The sequence below is a fragment of the Pseudophryne corroboree genome, chromosome 10 (genome assembly GCF_028390025.1).
Source record: "Pseudophryne corroboree isolate aPseCor3 chromosome 10, aPseCor3.hap2, whole genome shotgun sequence".
Lineage (NCBI taxonomy): Eukaryota > Metazoa > Chordata > Amphibia > Anura > Myobatrachidae > Pseudophryne > Pseudophryne corroboree.
Window position 1 is genome coordinate 40,103,074 of NC_086453.1, and position 17,512 is coordinate 40,120,585.

The following is a 17,512-nucleotide window of genomic DNA, read 5'->3' on the forward strand; positions in this document are numbered from 1 at the left end:
TGTCACCGAGAACAAGGTTGTCTCTCCTGTGGTGGTTGCAGACTGCCCATCTGTTAGTGGGCCGCAGATACGGCATACAGGACTGGGTCCTGGTGACTACGGATGCCAGCCTACGAGGTTGGGGAGCAGTCACAAAGGGAAGAAACTTCCAGGGCGTGTGGTCAAACCTGGAGACGTCTCTTCACATAAATATACTGGAGCTAAGAGCGATCTACAATGCTCTAAGCCTGGCAAAATCGCTGCTTCAGGGTCAGCCGGTGTTGATCCAGTCCGACAACATCACGGCAGTCGCCCACGTAAACCGACAAGGCGGCACGAGAAGCAGGAGTGCAATGGCAGAAGCTGCAAGGATTCTGCGCTGGGCGGAGAATCATGTCGTAGCACTGTCAGCAGTGTTCATCCCGGGAGTGGACAACTGGGAAGCAGATTTCCTCAGCAGACACGACCTTCACCCGGGAGAGTGGGGACTTCATCCAGAAGTTTTCCACATGATTGTGAACCGTTGGGAAAAACCAAAGGTGGACATGATGGCGTCTCGCCTCAACAAAAAATTGGACAGGTATTGCGCCAGGTCAAGAGACCCTCAGGCAATAGCTGTGGACGCTCTGGTAACACCGTGGGTGTACCAGTCAGTGTATGTGTTCCCTCCTCTGCCTCTCATACCAAAGGTACTGAGAATTATACGGAAAAGAGGAGTAAGAACAATACTGGTAGCTCCGGACTGGCCAAGAAGAACTTGGTATCCGGAACTTCAAGAGATGCTCACGGAGGATCCGTGGCCTCTACCTCTAAGAAGGGATCTGCTTCAGCAGGGACCTTGTATGTTCCAAGACTTACCGCGGCTGCGTTTGACGGCATGGCGGTTGAACGCCGGATTCTAAAAGAGAAGGGCATTCCTGAGGAAGTTATTCCTACTTTAATTAAAGCCAGGAAAGAAGTGACCGCACAACATTATCACCGCATTTGGAGAAAATATGTTGCGTGGTGTGAGGCCAAGAAGGCTCCAACGGAAGAATTTCAATTGGGTCGATTCTTACATTTCCTGCAAGCAGGATTGTCTATGGGCCTCAAATTGGGGTCCATTAAAGTTCAAATTTCGGCCTTATCAATTTTCTTCCAGAAGGAATTGGCGTCAGTGCCTGAAGTACAAACTTTTGTCAAAGGTGTACTACATATACAACCCCCAATAGTGCCTCCAGTGGCACCGTGGGATTTGAACGTGGTTCTAAATTTTCTCAAATCTCATTGGTTTGAGCCTTTAAAATCGGTAGATTTAAAATACCTTACATGGAAGGTAACCATGCTGTTGGCCCTGGCTTCAGCCAGGAGAGTTTCGGAGTTGGCAGATTTGTCATACAAAAGCCCATATCTGATATTCCATTCGGACAGGGCAGAATTGAGGACACGTCCTCAATTTCTCCCTAAGGTGGTTTCGGCATTTCACTTGAACCAGCCTATTGTGGTGCCTGCGGCTACTAGCGACTTGGAGGACTCCAAGTTACTGGACGTTGTCAGAGCATTAAAAATATATATTTCAAGGACAGCTGGAGTCAGAAAATCTGACTCGTTGTTTACATTGTATGCACCCAACAAGTTGGGTGCTCCTGCGTCTAAACAGACGATTGCACGTTGGATATGTAGTACAATCCAACTTGCACATTCTGTGGCAGGCCTGCCACAGCCTAAATCTGTAAAGGCCCATTCCACAAGGAAAGTGGGCTCATCCTGGGCGGCTGCCCGAGGAGTCTCGGCATTACAACTTTGCCGAGCAGCTACGTGGTCAGGGGAGAACACGTTTGTAAAATTTTACAAATTTGATACTCTGGCTAAAGAGGACCTGGAGTTCTCTCATTCGGTGCTGCAGAGTCATCCGCACTCTCCCGCCCGTTTGGGAGCTTTGGTATAATCCCCATGGTCCTGACGGAGTCCCAGCATCCACTAGGACGTTAGAGAAAATAAGAATTTACTTACCGATAATTCTATTTCTCATAGTCCGTAGTGGATGCTGGGCGCCCATCCCAAGTGCGGATTGTCTGCAATGCTTGTACATAGTTATTGTTACAAAAATCGGGTTATTACTGTTGTTGTGAGCCATCTGTTCAGAGGCTACTTCGTTTGTGTTATCATACTGTTAACTGGGTTCAGATCACAAGTTGTACGGTGTGATTGGTGTGGCTGGTATGAGTCTTACCCGGGATTCAAGATCCTTCCTTATTGTGTACGCTCGTCCGGGCACAGTACCTAACTGAGGCTTGGAGGAGGGTCATAGGGGGAGGAGCCAGTACGCACCATGTGACCTAAAAGCTTTTTTAGATGTGCCCTGTCTCCTGCGGAGCCCGCTATTCCCCATGGTCCTGACGGAGTCCCAGCATCCACTACGGACTATGAGAAATAGAATTATCGGTAAGTAAATTCTTATTTTAGCAGCCGTGCAAACGCTATGCCGCCGCCCACTGGGAGTGTATTTCAGCTTAGCAGAAGTGCGAACGGTTGTATCACAGAGCACCTGCAAACATTTTTGTGTAGTTTCAGAGTAGCTCAAAACCTACTTAGCGCTTGCGACCACTTCAGACTATTCAGTTCCTGTTTTGACGTCACAAACCCGCCCAGCGTTAGCCCAGCCACGCCTGCGTTTTTCCAAACACTCCCTGAAAACGGTCAGTTGATACCCAGAAACGCCCTCTTCCTGTCAATCATTCTGCGGCAACCAGTGCGACTGAAATGCATCGCTAGACCCTGTGCAAAACTACATCGTTCATTGTGCCCGTACGTCGCGCGTGCACATTGCGCCACATACGCATGCGCAGAACTGCCGATTTTTAGGCTGATCGCTGCAAACAAATGCAGCTAGCGATCAACTCAGAATGACCCCCACAATCAATTGCAAACTGAACGCAAATCTGCACACAAAAACAATACACGCCCACAGTGCAAACTAACAAACAAAGGGGGTCATTCCGAGTTGATCGCTCGCTAGCAGTTTTTAGCAGCCGTGCAAACGCATTGTTGCCGCCCATGGGGGAGTGTATTTTGCTTTGCAGGAGTGCGAACACCTGTGCAGCAGAGCGCCTGCAAACACATTTTGTGCAAAACAAGACCAGCCCTGTAGTTACTTAATCGCTGCGATGATTGCTGCGACGAATGACACGGTAATGATGTCAGATACCCGCCCGGCCACGCCTGCGTTTTTCCAAACACTCCCAAAAAACGGTCAGTTGACACCCAGAAACGGCCTCTTTCTGTCAGTCTCCTTACGATCGGCTGTGTGTTTGGAATCGTCGCTAGAACCAGTGCAAAACCACAAAGGACTTCGTACCCGTACGACGTGCGTGCGCATTGCGGTGCATACGCATGCTCAGATTAGCCGTTTTTTTCCACTGATCGCTACGCAGCAAACAATGGCAGCTAGCGATCAACTCGGAATGACCCCCAAAAATCCAAATACACAAAATAGGAGTCTCCATGAAAGCTATGCAAACTAGCGTTAGAGGCAATTCTGCTGCACTTTCTTTGCAGATTAGCATTCAATGAAGAGAACTTCTGCCTTAGTGTTTCCAGGGGCAGATTTATTAAGCTCGGTGAAGTGTTAAAGTGGAAGGTGATAAAGCACCGGCCAGTCAGCTCCTAACTGTCATTTTTCAAACCCAGCCTGTGACAAGTCAGTTAGGATCTGATTGGCCGGTGCTTTATCACCTTCCACTTTAACACTTCACTGAGCTAAATAAATCTGCCCCCTAGTAACTTAAACTACAAACACAGGGTAATGTGCATATGTTACTAATTAAATTGTAATGCATGAACAGTTTGAATGGGTGGTATTCAGTTTACCGGCTGTTGGGAACCCGGCGCACAGTATACCGGCGCCGGAATCCCGACACCCGGCATACCTACAACTTTTCTCCCTCTTGGGGGTCCACGACCCCCCTGGAGGGAGAATAAATAGCGTGGCGCCACCGTGCCCTTAGCGAGCCCCTCAAGAGGCTCATTTGCGCTCGCCCGGCGGTCGGGATCCCGGCGCCGGTATGCTGGCCACCGGGAGCCCAGCCGCCGACATACCATACTACACCCGTTTCAATGATGCACTTAACAACTAAAGCTAAACAAAGGAATAAACCTGAAATTCAGAATGCATAAGGGTCAAAAACCTGCAGCTAAAATGGCGTAAACAACATCAGCTGTGTGCGATTATTCGCTAATTGTGCAGCCATGGCGTCAGTCATCCATGTTACTGCTGCCTATTATAGTGCCTCGCAGAGTGTGCGTATCTCTATACCTGTATACCTGCATTGCCTTTTCCTGTACTTTAAGCTTGTCTACCTGCAGATATGCGTATGCCCCGCCCTGGACCCAGGTGCATACTCTCAATGCACGCCCCTGTTACACGCCCAGATTTGTAACCTTGCAGAGTCTGCCCACAGACACTCCTGCGCCACGCCTGTGTAACATTTAGTTGAGGGGTTGTTTTTATGTGCAACTATAGCGGCGGACATGCGCCGTGCAAATTTTCCGCATACGCAGTGTATCGATTATCAGCAACTGCAAATGCATTTGTGTTCCACCTTGAATTAGGACCTAAGGGCCTTACACAGGTTGAATTGTAACTGCAAAGGTGCCATCGATCGCTTTGTACATCTGCGACTGCAGTCTGAGGAAGTCTGACCAATACTCACACTTGCAGTCACAGGGAGGCTAGCAACGCCAAGGAAATTGCAACAACATCGGGAAACTGCAGATTGTATGGCATAAGCAATCCAACCTGAATAAGGCCCTAAGTATCAGATTAACCTAGCGATGTATGGTGCGAATCACTTGTATCGGACCTCTGTCCTTTCCCTTTTTATCCAGATTAGGAACGCATTAAGACACATGTTTTAAGAAACAGGCTCATGGCACGGCTGATACAGGTCCTGATTCATGGTTGTAAGTAGGGCCGGATTAGCCTTGGGGGTGCCCGGGGCACTTAAGACAGAGGGGCCCCCGGTGTAAGGTGGGGGATGTATATTCGATGGTGCATACTTCCCAACATGTCCCATTCCAGTAGGGACAGAATGCTCTCTACCTGGACTTCCCACTTAATATATGATTGGCGGCACCTGTGTTGAACTATTTAGTTGATAAGAAAGGTATTTCACCACAGGTGTTTGCAATCATATATTAAGAAGAAAGTCCAGGCAGAGAGCATTTTGTCCCTCCTGGAATGGGTTGGGAGGTATAGATTGTGTATATTAAATTTAAACCAATGGTGTATATTAGATTTAAACTAATAGTTTAATAATACCTGGGTACTGTTTATACAGTAGATCCACTAAATTGAAACACAACTATTTTATGCAATTTTATTGTAGTGGAACAAAGGTAACTTAAACAACCTTAAAAAACACATAGAAAAATAAAATAATTTATCTTGTCACATGCAAGAATAGCAGCAGCCTCTGTACTACTTACACACTGGGACAGGACTCAGGAGCTCTCTGTGTAGGTCTCTTTTTCTAGACCCAAATGGTTTAGTTGCATAAAAGTTTACACAGGACTCTAGACACCCAGGCGGGGAGGAGGAGGAGCTGGAATCCCTGTGTTACTTACAGCTTTCTCCACCTTCCTCTCTCTCCTCTGGTCAGAAAGCTCTGTCGGTAGCTCATAAAAACATGATATTCCTCTGCCTGCACTGCATCCTGTCCTGCTCACATTCTGGCTCTCGCATTAAGAGGGAAAGCTTATGATATCAGTGTGCTTTGGCCGGGGGGGCCCTGACACAGGGGGGCTTGGGGTACAGTATGCCCTGCATCCCTCCCCCTTAATCTGGCTATGGTTGTAAGTAAAGAAAAAATGCAAGTAACTTTGTGTCTGGGACAAACCATGTTGCTTTGCAAGGAGAGCAAATACATATACTGTATATTGTTTCTGTGCAGGGTAAATACTGGCTGCTTTTGCATGTAGCCTACAAATGTTCGCTTTATTTTTACCTTGCGATTTAGATTTCAGTTTGAACACACCCCACCCAAATCTAAATCATGTTACATCTGTCCCACCTGCCTGCAGCATGGTTTTGCCCAGTTGCATGCTTTTTTGCTTTACATACTTAAAAACATGAATCAGGCCCAGTCCGTGGTGTGACAAACTGGTCTACTCGTAATGGGGGCAAAGCAGTAAAATATTTTCCTAAGTAATAGTGCTGCCTTCAGAAAAAAGCGTCTGTAGAACAGCACCCTCAGAAAATTAGGAACCCTGTTTTTAATTAATATGTCTTTGATATGTTCTTTTTCCATATAGAACTTCATATGGAGAACACATGTCTTCATCCCAAACTGGGGTTTCCAAGGAAATTATCAACCCGGAAGTCATTACTATTTCATCCACAGAAGGCACAAAACCGCCTGAGAAAAAAATGCAACATCCCCCAGCTAAGTCCTACATTGTGCCATCTGCTCATCATAGGTCTTCTCACCCTGTGGAGAGACATGGCCAGCCTTCCTCTTCCAGTGGGGCACTAGATTTACAAGCTGTGGTTGGACAGTCTCGATCATCTATCTCTGGAATCACCGTCCCAATACGTTTGGATGCCTTGTCGTATTTGCTGAATAATGCTATTACAGGAGCCTGCAAAACGCCCGCTCAAATGCCGTGCCCTCCACAAACCTACCCGCCATATCCTTATCCCCAGATGGGTTGGCCTTGCTACAGCGCATGCATGAACTCCCAGTATTGCTCTCTGCCTTTCCCAAACCAGTTTTCCGCTTGTCAGCCAGGATATATGCCTTGTGGTAACCAACCAGGAGTTCCGGCATTTCAGCAGCAGGTGCCTAGCTATAGCCAAACGATGGCTAGTACAACACAGAATGAGGTCAAGAGTCCTTTACTCAACTTTCCATCCCAATCTGGAGGAATGGCCTGTAGTTCTAATGTAACAAACTTAGCACAGGACAATAATGAAAGTTCTCAGTCGGATGCTAACAGATGGGCCAAGAAACCTAACGATAGGTTTGGTACCAATATGAGTAACTCCTTCTCTTCGGAAAGCCAACAGCAAAACTCTCCATCGCGACGAGGTTTTGGAAGGTTTGGAGATAAACAGAATGAGGACAACTGGTCGGGCAGACAGCAGTCAAGTTTCAGGAGGGGATTCGGAAGGGGCAGAGGAGACTTCGCAGGTCAGTCTCGGCAAGGTAACTCAAGAGGTCAGGATAAAGATTGGCAATTTGGAGACAGATCCCGTAACTCGGATTTTGGTGGTCAAAAAAGGTTCTCGGAAAGCCCTGAGAGGGGCAACTTCTTCAAACGAGGCCGCTGGCCAGGCGGTAGAGGCGGTGGAGGAGATAGTCGAGACACTTGGCAGCAGAGAAACAGACAGGATGACTCCTCAAATTGGGCAAACACAACAGCTTCAAAGGAGACGTTCAGCTCAGGTGGGGAAGCCAAAATGACCAACAAGTCTAATGGAGCAGCTGCTGAAGATGAGAACTGGGAGACCGATTATCCAGAACAAGCTGCGAATTCTAAATTGGATGATTCCACTGGGAAATGTTTGTTAAGTGTAAGTTCACCATCGCTGTTTTCACCTAAGAGTGATCCCACCAGACAAAGCAGTGAATCTTCGGAAACCCTCAAGCCGGAGCTCAACTCAGTAGACGACAAAGACAAGAGTGACAAGCCCAAAGGAGGCTTTGCCTTAGAAGTTTCTAGAGAGAAGGAAGAGGGTGAAACGTATTCCAGCTCTGAGAAAGTAGACGTGGAGGCATTGGACCCTGAGCCTGAGGTTGGAGGACAGGATTCTACTACAAGTCCAGTTGTGCCTTTGACAGAACGCATGGAGGCTGTTGAAGCCACTAACGGGAGCGTTGGAGAGGATGTCTGCTCCTTTGTTATATCTGTTGATGGAGATAATACAAAAGGGATTTTGGTGGAGGTGAATGCAGAAAGCCAGTAAACATGCCACTGTTTCACGGACTGTTCAGTCATTTCTCAGCCTTTAGCTTGTTGTTACGTGTAGTCATTTTATACAGTTTTATATGTTTATTATATCCCACCTCTATAATTTAGTTGAATCTCCCATACTGTATGTCTCAGTTACACGATACAACTTACCAGCACTTCTAATATGGGCCACCTAAAGGCTGTGTAGCATTTACTGCAGATGTTATGTCTGGAAGCCACATTTGAGATCCATAGTTTTTGAGCTCTCCTTTGATGTCAACTAATAGGTCCAGATAGGTCCACTCTTGTTTTCATACTAATGTTTTATAGACTTTGGAATAGTGAAGGTTTTCTTCTAACGCTTTTGCGTTTAGAAAACTGGGTCCTTAAATGACAGTAATCTCAGTGGCTCATGTGATACTTAAAGTGTATGAATGTGTGGTTTACCGTAGGCCAGTTACCCACCAGCACTATGCGTACACTTTTAGGAGAGTGAAACGCGTTGAAATTATTTTCACAAAATTTCAGCGCTCCCTCCTTATAGTCTGCCATGCACTGTACTAGCATTAAAAATGTTAGTAAAGTGCCACTGGGTATGAGCCTTGAGTACCACTATTACTGAGTACCAATGTCTGGATGAAGAAATGTAATAGGCATTACAATGTTCTGAAGAGCCGTACATTATAACTGTACGCACATCTCTCCCATATGCAAAATAACATGACTTGTATCATTTCCTCCAAGCGGACAGCATCTGGTAGACAAACCTTTGTTTTCTGACTTATTTGTTTGAAGCATTTTGTGTCTTGCGTTCTCGGTGTTGTAGCACTGCAAGTCTTGTGTACCATTCAAACACAAGTTGTTATTTGCAGTCGAGAATGACTGACTCTTTATTGTATGGTTGTTCTGTTTCAGAACAGGTTTCACTCTCCAAAGTTTTTTTTTTATATAATAAAAAAGTTTGGGGTGTACAAAATTGTACGTAACAACGGAGATTCTCAAGCACACCTCTGTTTGCCTTTGAGATATACGAGATATCGTGCCCAGTGTAGTAATAGATTGAGAAAGTCTGCTTACTTTTACCAACCTGACATTTTCTCCACCATGTGCCGTCTAGTATAATAAGACAGTGTTCATCTCCTGGTGGCACGTCCACCTTCTGATCATGTCTCCTGTCTACAACGTTGAGTAAATTGTTAGATAGGTTTTTGAGTCATGTTTTTTGCGCAGTAATAAAACCTGACGTGTTCTGTTACAACATGTGTCTCTGGAAAACACGTTCTTACAGTCTGAGATAAAGCACAGTCACGTGAGTGGTGCTAACGAGCAGATGACAATTGTGTATGAGGGATAGAATGTGGCGTGTGTGTGACCAAACGTTATGACAGCGTTGTACCCTTTTTTTGCAAAGTTTCTTCCCCAACTACATGGTAGCTGCTCAAGACCATTACCACATAGACCTATCATTACCACATAGGACGGTGCCTCATAGGATCATTACCATCTAGGACAGTGCCTCATAGGATCACAATAACATAGGACAGTGCCTCATAGGATTATTACCACAAAGAACAGTGCCTCATAAGATCATTACCACATAGGACAGTGCCTCATAGGATCATTACCACATAGGACAGTGCCTCAAAGGATCATTATCACATAAGACAGTGCCTCATAGGATCATTACCTCATAGGACAGTGCCTCATTGGATCATTACCTCATAGGACAGTCCTCATGGGATCATTATCACATAGGACATTGTCTCATAGGATCATTATAACATAAGACAATACCTCATAGGATCATTATCATATTGGAGAGTGCCTCATAGGATCATTATAACATACTGTAGGACAGTGCCTCATAGGATCTTTACCACATAGGACAGTGCCTCATATGATCATTACCACATAAGACAGTGCCTCATAGGATCATTATCACATAGTACAGTGCCTCATAGGATCATTATCACATAGTATAGTGCCTCATAGGATCATTACCACATAGGACAGTGCCTCATAGGATCATTACCACATAGGACAGTGCCTCATATGATCATTACCACATAGGACAGTGCCTCATGGGATCATTATCACATAGGACATTGTCTCATAGGATCATTATAACATACTGTAGGACAGTGCCTCATAGGATCATTACCACATAGGACAATGCCTCATAGGATCATTACCACATAGACAGTGCCTCATATGATCATTACCACATAGGACAGTGCCTCATATGATCATTACCACATAGGACAGTGCCTCATGGGATCATTATCACATAGGACATTGTCTCATAGGATCATTATAACAAAGGACAATACCTCATAGGATCATTATCACATAGGACAGTGCCTCATAGGATCATTATAACATACTGTAGGACAGTGCCTCATAGGATCATTATAACATAAGACAATACCTCATAGGATCATTATCATATCGGAGAGTGCCTTATAGGATCATAATAACATACTGTAGGACAGTGCCTCATAGGATCATTACCACATAGGACAGTGCCTCAAAGGATCATTATCACATAAGACAGTGCCTCATAGAATCATTACCTCATAGGACAGTGCCTCATTGGATCATTACCTCATAGGACAGTCCTCATGGGATCATTATCATATTGGAGAGTGCCTCATAGGATCATTATAACATACTGTAGGACAGTGCCTCATAGGATCTTTACCACATAGGACAGTGCCTCATATGATCATTACCACATAAGACAGTGCCTCATAGGATCATTATCACATAGTACAGTGCCTCATAGGATCATTATCACATAGTACAGTGCCTCATAGGATCATTACCACATAGGACAGTGCCTCATGGGATCATTATCACATAGGACATTGTCTCATAGGATCATTATAACATACTGTAGGACAGTGCCTCATAGGATCATTACCACATAGGACAATGCCTCATAGGATCATTACCACATAGGACAGTGCCTCATATGATCATTACCACATAGGACAGTGCCTCATGGGATCATTATAACATAGGACAATACCTCATAGGATCATTATCACATAGGACAGTCCTCATAGGATCATTATAACATACTGTAGGACAGTGCCTCATAGGATCATTATAACATAAGACAATACCTCATAGGATCATTATCATATTGGAGAGTGCCTCATAGGATCATAATAACATACTGTAGGACAGTGCCTCATAGGATCATTACCACATAGGACAGTGCCTCATAGGATCATTACCACATAGTACAGTGCCTCATAGGATCATTACCACATAGGACAGTGCCTCATAAGATCATTACCACATAGGACAGTGCCTCATGGGATCATTATCACATAGGACATTGTCTCAGAGGATCATTCTAACATACAGTAGGACAGTACCTCATAGGAACATTACCACATAGCACAATGCCTCGTAGGATCATTACCACATAGGACAGTGCCTCATATGATCATTACCACATAGGACTGTGCCTCATGGGATCATTATCACATAGGACATTGTCTCATAGGATCATTATAACATAGGACAATACCTCATAGGATCATTATCACATAGGACAGTGCCTCATAGGATCATTATAACATACTGTAGAACAGTGCCTCATAGGATCATTATAACATAAGACAATACCTCATAGGATCATTATATCGGAGAGTGCCTCATAGGATCATTATAACATACTGTAGGACAGTGCCTCATAGGATCATTATAACATAAGACAATACCTCATAGGATCATTATCATATCGGAGAGTGCCTCATAGGATCATTATAACATACTGTAGGACAGTGCCTCATAGGACCATCACCACACAGGATAGTGCCTCATAGGACCATTGTTACATAGGGCTATTACTACATGTTGAAAGCAGATACTTTGCATCACTAAGATTACATATCTGATAGATATCAGATTTGTAGCGTGTGTGTGTGTGTGTGTGTGTGTGTGTGTGTGTGTGTGTGTGTGTGATAGAAATACATATATAGAGATAACAGATATCAAATAGTGGATGGATATTTCTGTTAGATATATAGGTATATGTTTATATTTGATAGAAATATATATTTCTCTAACGTCCTAGTGGATGCTGGGAACTCCGTAAGGACCATGGGGAATAGCGGGCTCCGAAGGAGGCTGGGCACTCTAGAAAGATCTTAGACTACCTGGTGTGCACTGGCTCCTCCCACTATGACCCTCCTCCAAGCCTCAGTTAGATTTCGTGCCCAACCGAGGTTTGATGCACACTAGGGGCTCTCCTGAGCTCTTAGAAAGTTTTAGTCTTAGAATTTGTTTTTTTCAGTGAGACCTGCTGGCAACAGGCTCACTGCAGCGAGGGACTAAGGGGAGAAGAAGCGAACTCGCCTGCTTGCAGCCGGATTGGGCTTCTTAGGCTACTGGACACCATTAGCTCCAGAGGGATCGACCGCAGGCCCAGCCTTGATGTTCGGTCCCGGAGCCGCGCCGCCGTCCCCCTTACAGAGCCAGAAGCAGGAAGATGGTCCGGAAAATCGTCGGCATGAAGACATCCTGTCTTCACCAAGGTAGCGCACAGCACTGCAGCTGTGCGCCATTGCTCCTCATACACACTTCACACTCCGGTCACTGAGGGTGCAGGGCGCTGGGGGGGGGGGCGCCCTGAGGCAGCAATAAAAACACCTTGGCTGGCTAAAATACCTCAATATATAGCCCCTGGGGCTATATATGAGGTAAATACCCCTGCCAGAATCCCAAAAAAAGCGGGAGAATAGGCCGCGAAAAAGGGGCGGCGCCTATCTCCTCAGCACACTGGCGCCATTTTTCCCTCACAGCTCGGCTGGAAGGAAGCTCCCTGGCTCTTCCCTGCATTTCTACAGTACAGTAAGAGGGAAAAGAGAGGGGGGGGCACTAAATTGGCACTGTATACAGTATAAGCAGCTATAAGGGACATAACTCAGTTAGTCCCTGTATATATATATAGCGCTCTGGTGTGTGCTGGCATACTCTTACTCTGTCCCCCCAAAGGGCTTTTGTGGGTCCTGTCCTCTATTTGAGCATTCCCTGTGTGTGTGGAGTGTGTCGGTACGGCTGTGTCGACATGTTTGAGGAGGATAATGATGTGGAGGGGGAGCAGATGCCTTTAGCAGAGATGTCACCCCCTGCGGGGCAGACACCTGAGTGGATGGTATTATGGCAAGAAATGAGTGCACGTATAGACTCCTTACATAAAAAATTTGACGACATGCCGACTGTGGGACAGCCGAGTCTTCAGCTCGTGCCTGTCCAAGGGTCTCAAAAGTCATCAGGGGCTCTAAAACGCCCGTTATCTCAGGTGGCACAAGTAGATGTCGACACGGATACTGACGCCAGTGTCGACGACGATGAGTCAAATTTAATGCCCGTTAAGGCCATTCGCTGCATGATTGAGGCAATGAAAGAGGTGTTAAATATTTCTGATTTACATCCAGGTACCACAAAAAAGGGTATTATGTTTGGGGAGAAAAAACTACCTGTAGTTTTTCCCCCGTCAGATGAATTAAATGAAGTGTGTGAAGAAGCGTGGGCTTCCCCTGATAAGAAATTGGTGATTCCTAAGAAATTACTAATGGCGTTCCCTTTCCCGCCAGAGGATAGGTTACGTTGGGAAACACCCCCGAGGGTGGATAAAGCGCTCACACGTTTGTCAAAAAAGGTGGCACTACCGTCCCAGGATACGGCCGCCCTTAAGGAACCTGCTGATAGAAGGCAGGAGGCGATCCTGAAGTCTGTATATACACACTCAGGCATTATACTCAGACCAGCGATTGCGTCAGCTTGGATGTGCAGTGCTGCCGCTGCATGGTCAGATAACCTGTCAGAAAATATTGACACACTAGACAGAGACACGATCCTGTTAACAATTGACCATATCAAAGACTCAGTCTTATACATGAGAGATGCACAGAGGGAAATCTGCCGGCTGGCATCTAAAGTAAGGGCACTATCTATCTCTGCTAGGAGATGCTTATGGACTCACCAGTGGACTGGAGATGCAGATTCCAAAAGGCACATGGAAGTTTTGCCTTATAAAGGGGAGGAATTATTTGGGGATGGTCTCTCCGACCTAGTTTCCACAGCAACGTCTGGGAAGTCAGCATTTTTACCCCATGTCCCCTCACAGCCTAAGAAGGCGCCATTTTATCAGGTTCAGTCCTTTCGATCCCAGAAAAACAAGCGGGGAAAAGGAGGGTCTTTTCTGTCAAGAGGCAGAGGCAGGGGAAAAAGGCTGCAGCAAACAGCAGGTTCCCAGGAACAAAAGTCCTCCCCCGCTTCCTCTTCCAAGTCCGCCGCATGACGGTGGGGCTTCACAGGCGGAGCCAGGTACGGTGGGGGCCCGCCTCAGGAATTTCAGCGATCAGTGGGTTCGCTCACAGGTGGATCCCTGGATCCTTCAAATAGTATCTCAGGGATACAGGCTGGAATTCGAGGCGATTCCACCCCGCCGTTTCCTCAAATCCGCCTTGCCGATTGCTCCCTCAGACAGGGAGGCAGTGCTAGCGGCAATTCACAAGCTGTATTCCCAGCAGGTGATAATCAAGGTACCCCTACTTCAACAAGGCCAGGGTTACTATTCCACACTATTTGTGGTACCGAAACCGGACGGTTCGGTGAGACCCATTTTAAATTTGAAGTCCTTGAACACATACATAAAAAAATTCAAGTTCAAGATGGAATCGCTCAGGGCGGTTATTGCAAGCCTGGACGAGGGGGATTACATGGTATCCCTGGACATCAAGGATGCTTACCTGCATGTCCCCATTTACAATTCTCACCAGGAGTACCTCAGATTTGTGGTACAGGATTGCCATTACCAATTCCAGACGCTGCCGTTTGGACTCTCCACGGCACCGAGGGTATTTACCAAGGTTATGGCGGAAATGATGATACTCCTTCGAAAAAAGGGAGTTTTAATTATCCCATACTTGGACGATCTCCTAATAAAGGCACGATCCAAGGAACAGTTGTTAGTGGGAGTAGCACTATCTCAGGAAGTGCTGAGCCAGCACGGTTGGATTCTGAATATCCCAAAGTCACAGCTGGTCCCCACGACACGTCTAATGTTCCTGGGAATGATTCTGGACACGGCCCAGAAAAAAGTGTTTCTCCCGGAGGAGAAAGCCAGGGAGTTGTCTTCTCTAGTCAGAGACCTCCTAAAACCAAAACAGGTATCGGTGCATCACTGCACGCGGGTCCTGGGAAAGATGGTAGCTTCTTACGAAGCAATTCCATTCGGCAGGTTCCATGCCAGAATCTTTCAGTGGGACCTGTTGGACAAGTGGTCCGGATCGCATCTTCAGATGCATCGTTTAATAATCCTGTCTCCACGAACCAGGGTGTCTCTTCTGTGGTGGCTGCACAGTGCTCATCTTCTGGAGGGCCGCAGATTCGGCATACAGGACTGGGTCCTGGTGACCACGGATGCCAGCCTACGAGGCTGGGGGGCAGTCACAAAGGGAAGAAATTTCCAAGGACTATGGTCAAGTCAGGAGACTGCCCTTCACATAAATATTCTGGAACTAAGGGCCATTTACAATGCCCTAAGTCAAGCAAAATCCCTGCTCCTACACCAGCCGGTGCTGATCCAGTCAGACAACATCACGGCAGTCGCCCATGTGAATCGACAGGGCGGCACAAGAAGCAGGACGGCGATGGCAGAAGCCACAAAAATTCTCCGATGGGCGGAGAATCATGTACTAGCACTGTCAGCAGTGTTCATCCCGGGAGTGGACAACTGGGAAGCAGACTTTCTCAGCAGGCACGACCTCCACCCGGGAGAGTGGGGACTTCATCCAGAAGTCTTCCAAATGATTGTAAATCAATGGGGTCGTCCACAGGTGGACATGATGGCGTCCCGCATAAACAAAAAACTAGAGAAGTATTGCGCCAGGTCAAGAGACCCTCAGGCGATAGCGGTGGACGCCCTAGTGACACCGTGGGTGTACCGGTCAGTGTATGTGTTCCCTCCTCTACCTCTCATACCAAAGGTACTGAGAATAATAAGAAAGCGAGGAGTAAACACAATTCTCGTGGTTCCGGATTGGCCAAGAAGAGCGTGGTACCCGGAACTTCAAGAGATGATCTCAGAGGACCCTTGGTCCCTGCCGCTCAGACAGGACCTGCTACAGCAGGGCCCCTGTCTGTTCCAAGACTTACCGCGGCTGCGTTTGACGGCATGGCGGTTGAACGCCGGATCCTGAAGGAAAAGGGCATTCCGGAGGAAGTCATTCCTACGCTTATTAAAGCCAGGAAAGATGTTACGGCAAAACATTATCACCGCATATGGCGGAAATATGTTGCATGGTGCGAGGCCAAAAAGGCCCCAACAGAGGAATTTCAACTGGGTCGATTTCTGCATTTCCTGCAAGCAGGAGTGAATATGGGCCTAAAACTAGGCTCCATTAAAGTACAGATCTCGGCTCTGTCGATTTTCTTTCAAAAGGAACTAGCTTCAGTACCTGAAGTTCAGACATTTGTGAAAGGAGTGCTGCATATTCAGCCCCCATTTGTGCCTCCTGTGGCACCTTGGGATCTCAACGTGATGTTGAATTTCTTGAAATCACATTGGTTTGAGCCACTAAAAACCGTGGATCTGAAATATCTCACGTGGAAAGTGGTCATGTTATTGGCCCTGGCATCAGCCAGGCGAGTGTCAGAATTGGCGGCTTTATCATGTAAAAGCCCTTATCTGATTTTTCATATGGATAGGGCAGAATTGAGGACTCGTCCCCAGTTTCTCCCTAAGGTGGTGTCAGCGTTTCACCTGAACCAGCCTATTGTGGTGCCTGCGGCTACTAAGGATTTGGAGGACTCCAAGTTGCTAGACGTTGTCAGGGCCCTGAAAATATATGTTTCCAGGACGGCTGGAGTCAGAAAATCTGACTCGCTGTTTATCCTATATGCACCCAACAAGCTGGGTGCTTCTGCTTCTAAGCAGACTATTGCTCGTTGGATTTGTAGTACAATTCAGCTTGCACATACTGTGGCAGGCCTGCCACAGCCAAAATCTGTCAATGCCCATTCCACAAGGAAGGTGGGCTCATCTTGGGCGGCTGCCCGAGGGGTCTCGGCTTTACAACTTTGCCGAGCAGCTACTTGGTCAGGGGCAAACACGTTTGCAAAATTCTATAAATTTGATACCCTGGCTGAGGAGGACCTGGAGTTCTCTCATTCGGTGCTGCAGAGTCATCCGCACTCTCCCGCCCGTTTGGGAGCTTTGGTATAATCCCCATGGTCCTTACGGAGTTCCCAGCATCCACTAGGACGTTAGAGAAAATAAGAATTTACTCACTGGTAATTCTGTTTCTCGTAGTCCGTAGTGGATGCTGGGCGCCCATCCCAAGTGCGGTCTATCTGCAATACTTGTACATAGTTATTGTTAACTAAATCGGGTTATTGTTGAGCCATCTGTTGAGAGACTCTATCGTTTCATACTGTTAACTGTGTTTCATATCACGAGTTGTTCGGTGTGATTGGTGTGGCTGGTATGAGTCTTACCCGGGATTCAAAATCCTTCCTTATTGTGTACGCTCGTCCGGGCACAGTACCTAACTGAGGCTTGGAGGAGGGTCATAGTGGG

The 17,512-nt window shown here is 46.6% G+C and overlaps 1 protein-coding gene across 3 annotated transcripts in view; it reads left to right on the forward strand.

Moving 5' to 3' along the window:
* LIM2 (lens intrinsic membrane protein 2) overlaps positions 1 to 17,512 on the forward strand; it is a 55,208-nt gene that overhangs the window by 20,764 nt on the left and 16,932 nt on the right. For 2 of the 3 annotated variants that reach the window (XM_063942313.1, XM_063942312.1), the window contains exon 2: positions 6,271 to 9,169. The exons of the other annotated variant lie outside the window; for it this stretch is intronic. In XM_063942313.1, coding sequence (XP_063798383.1) covers positions 6,290 to 7,924 — 1,635 coding nt within the window. In that variant the 5' untranslated portion in view covers positions 6,271 to 6,289 and the 3' untranslated portion in view covers positions 7,925 to 9,169. Of the gene's footprint in view, positions 1 to 6,270; positions 9,170 to 17,512 lie in introns of those variants that run through there. 3 annotated transcript variants of the gene reach the window in all.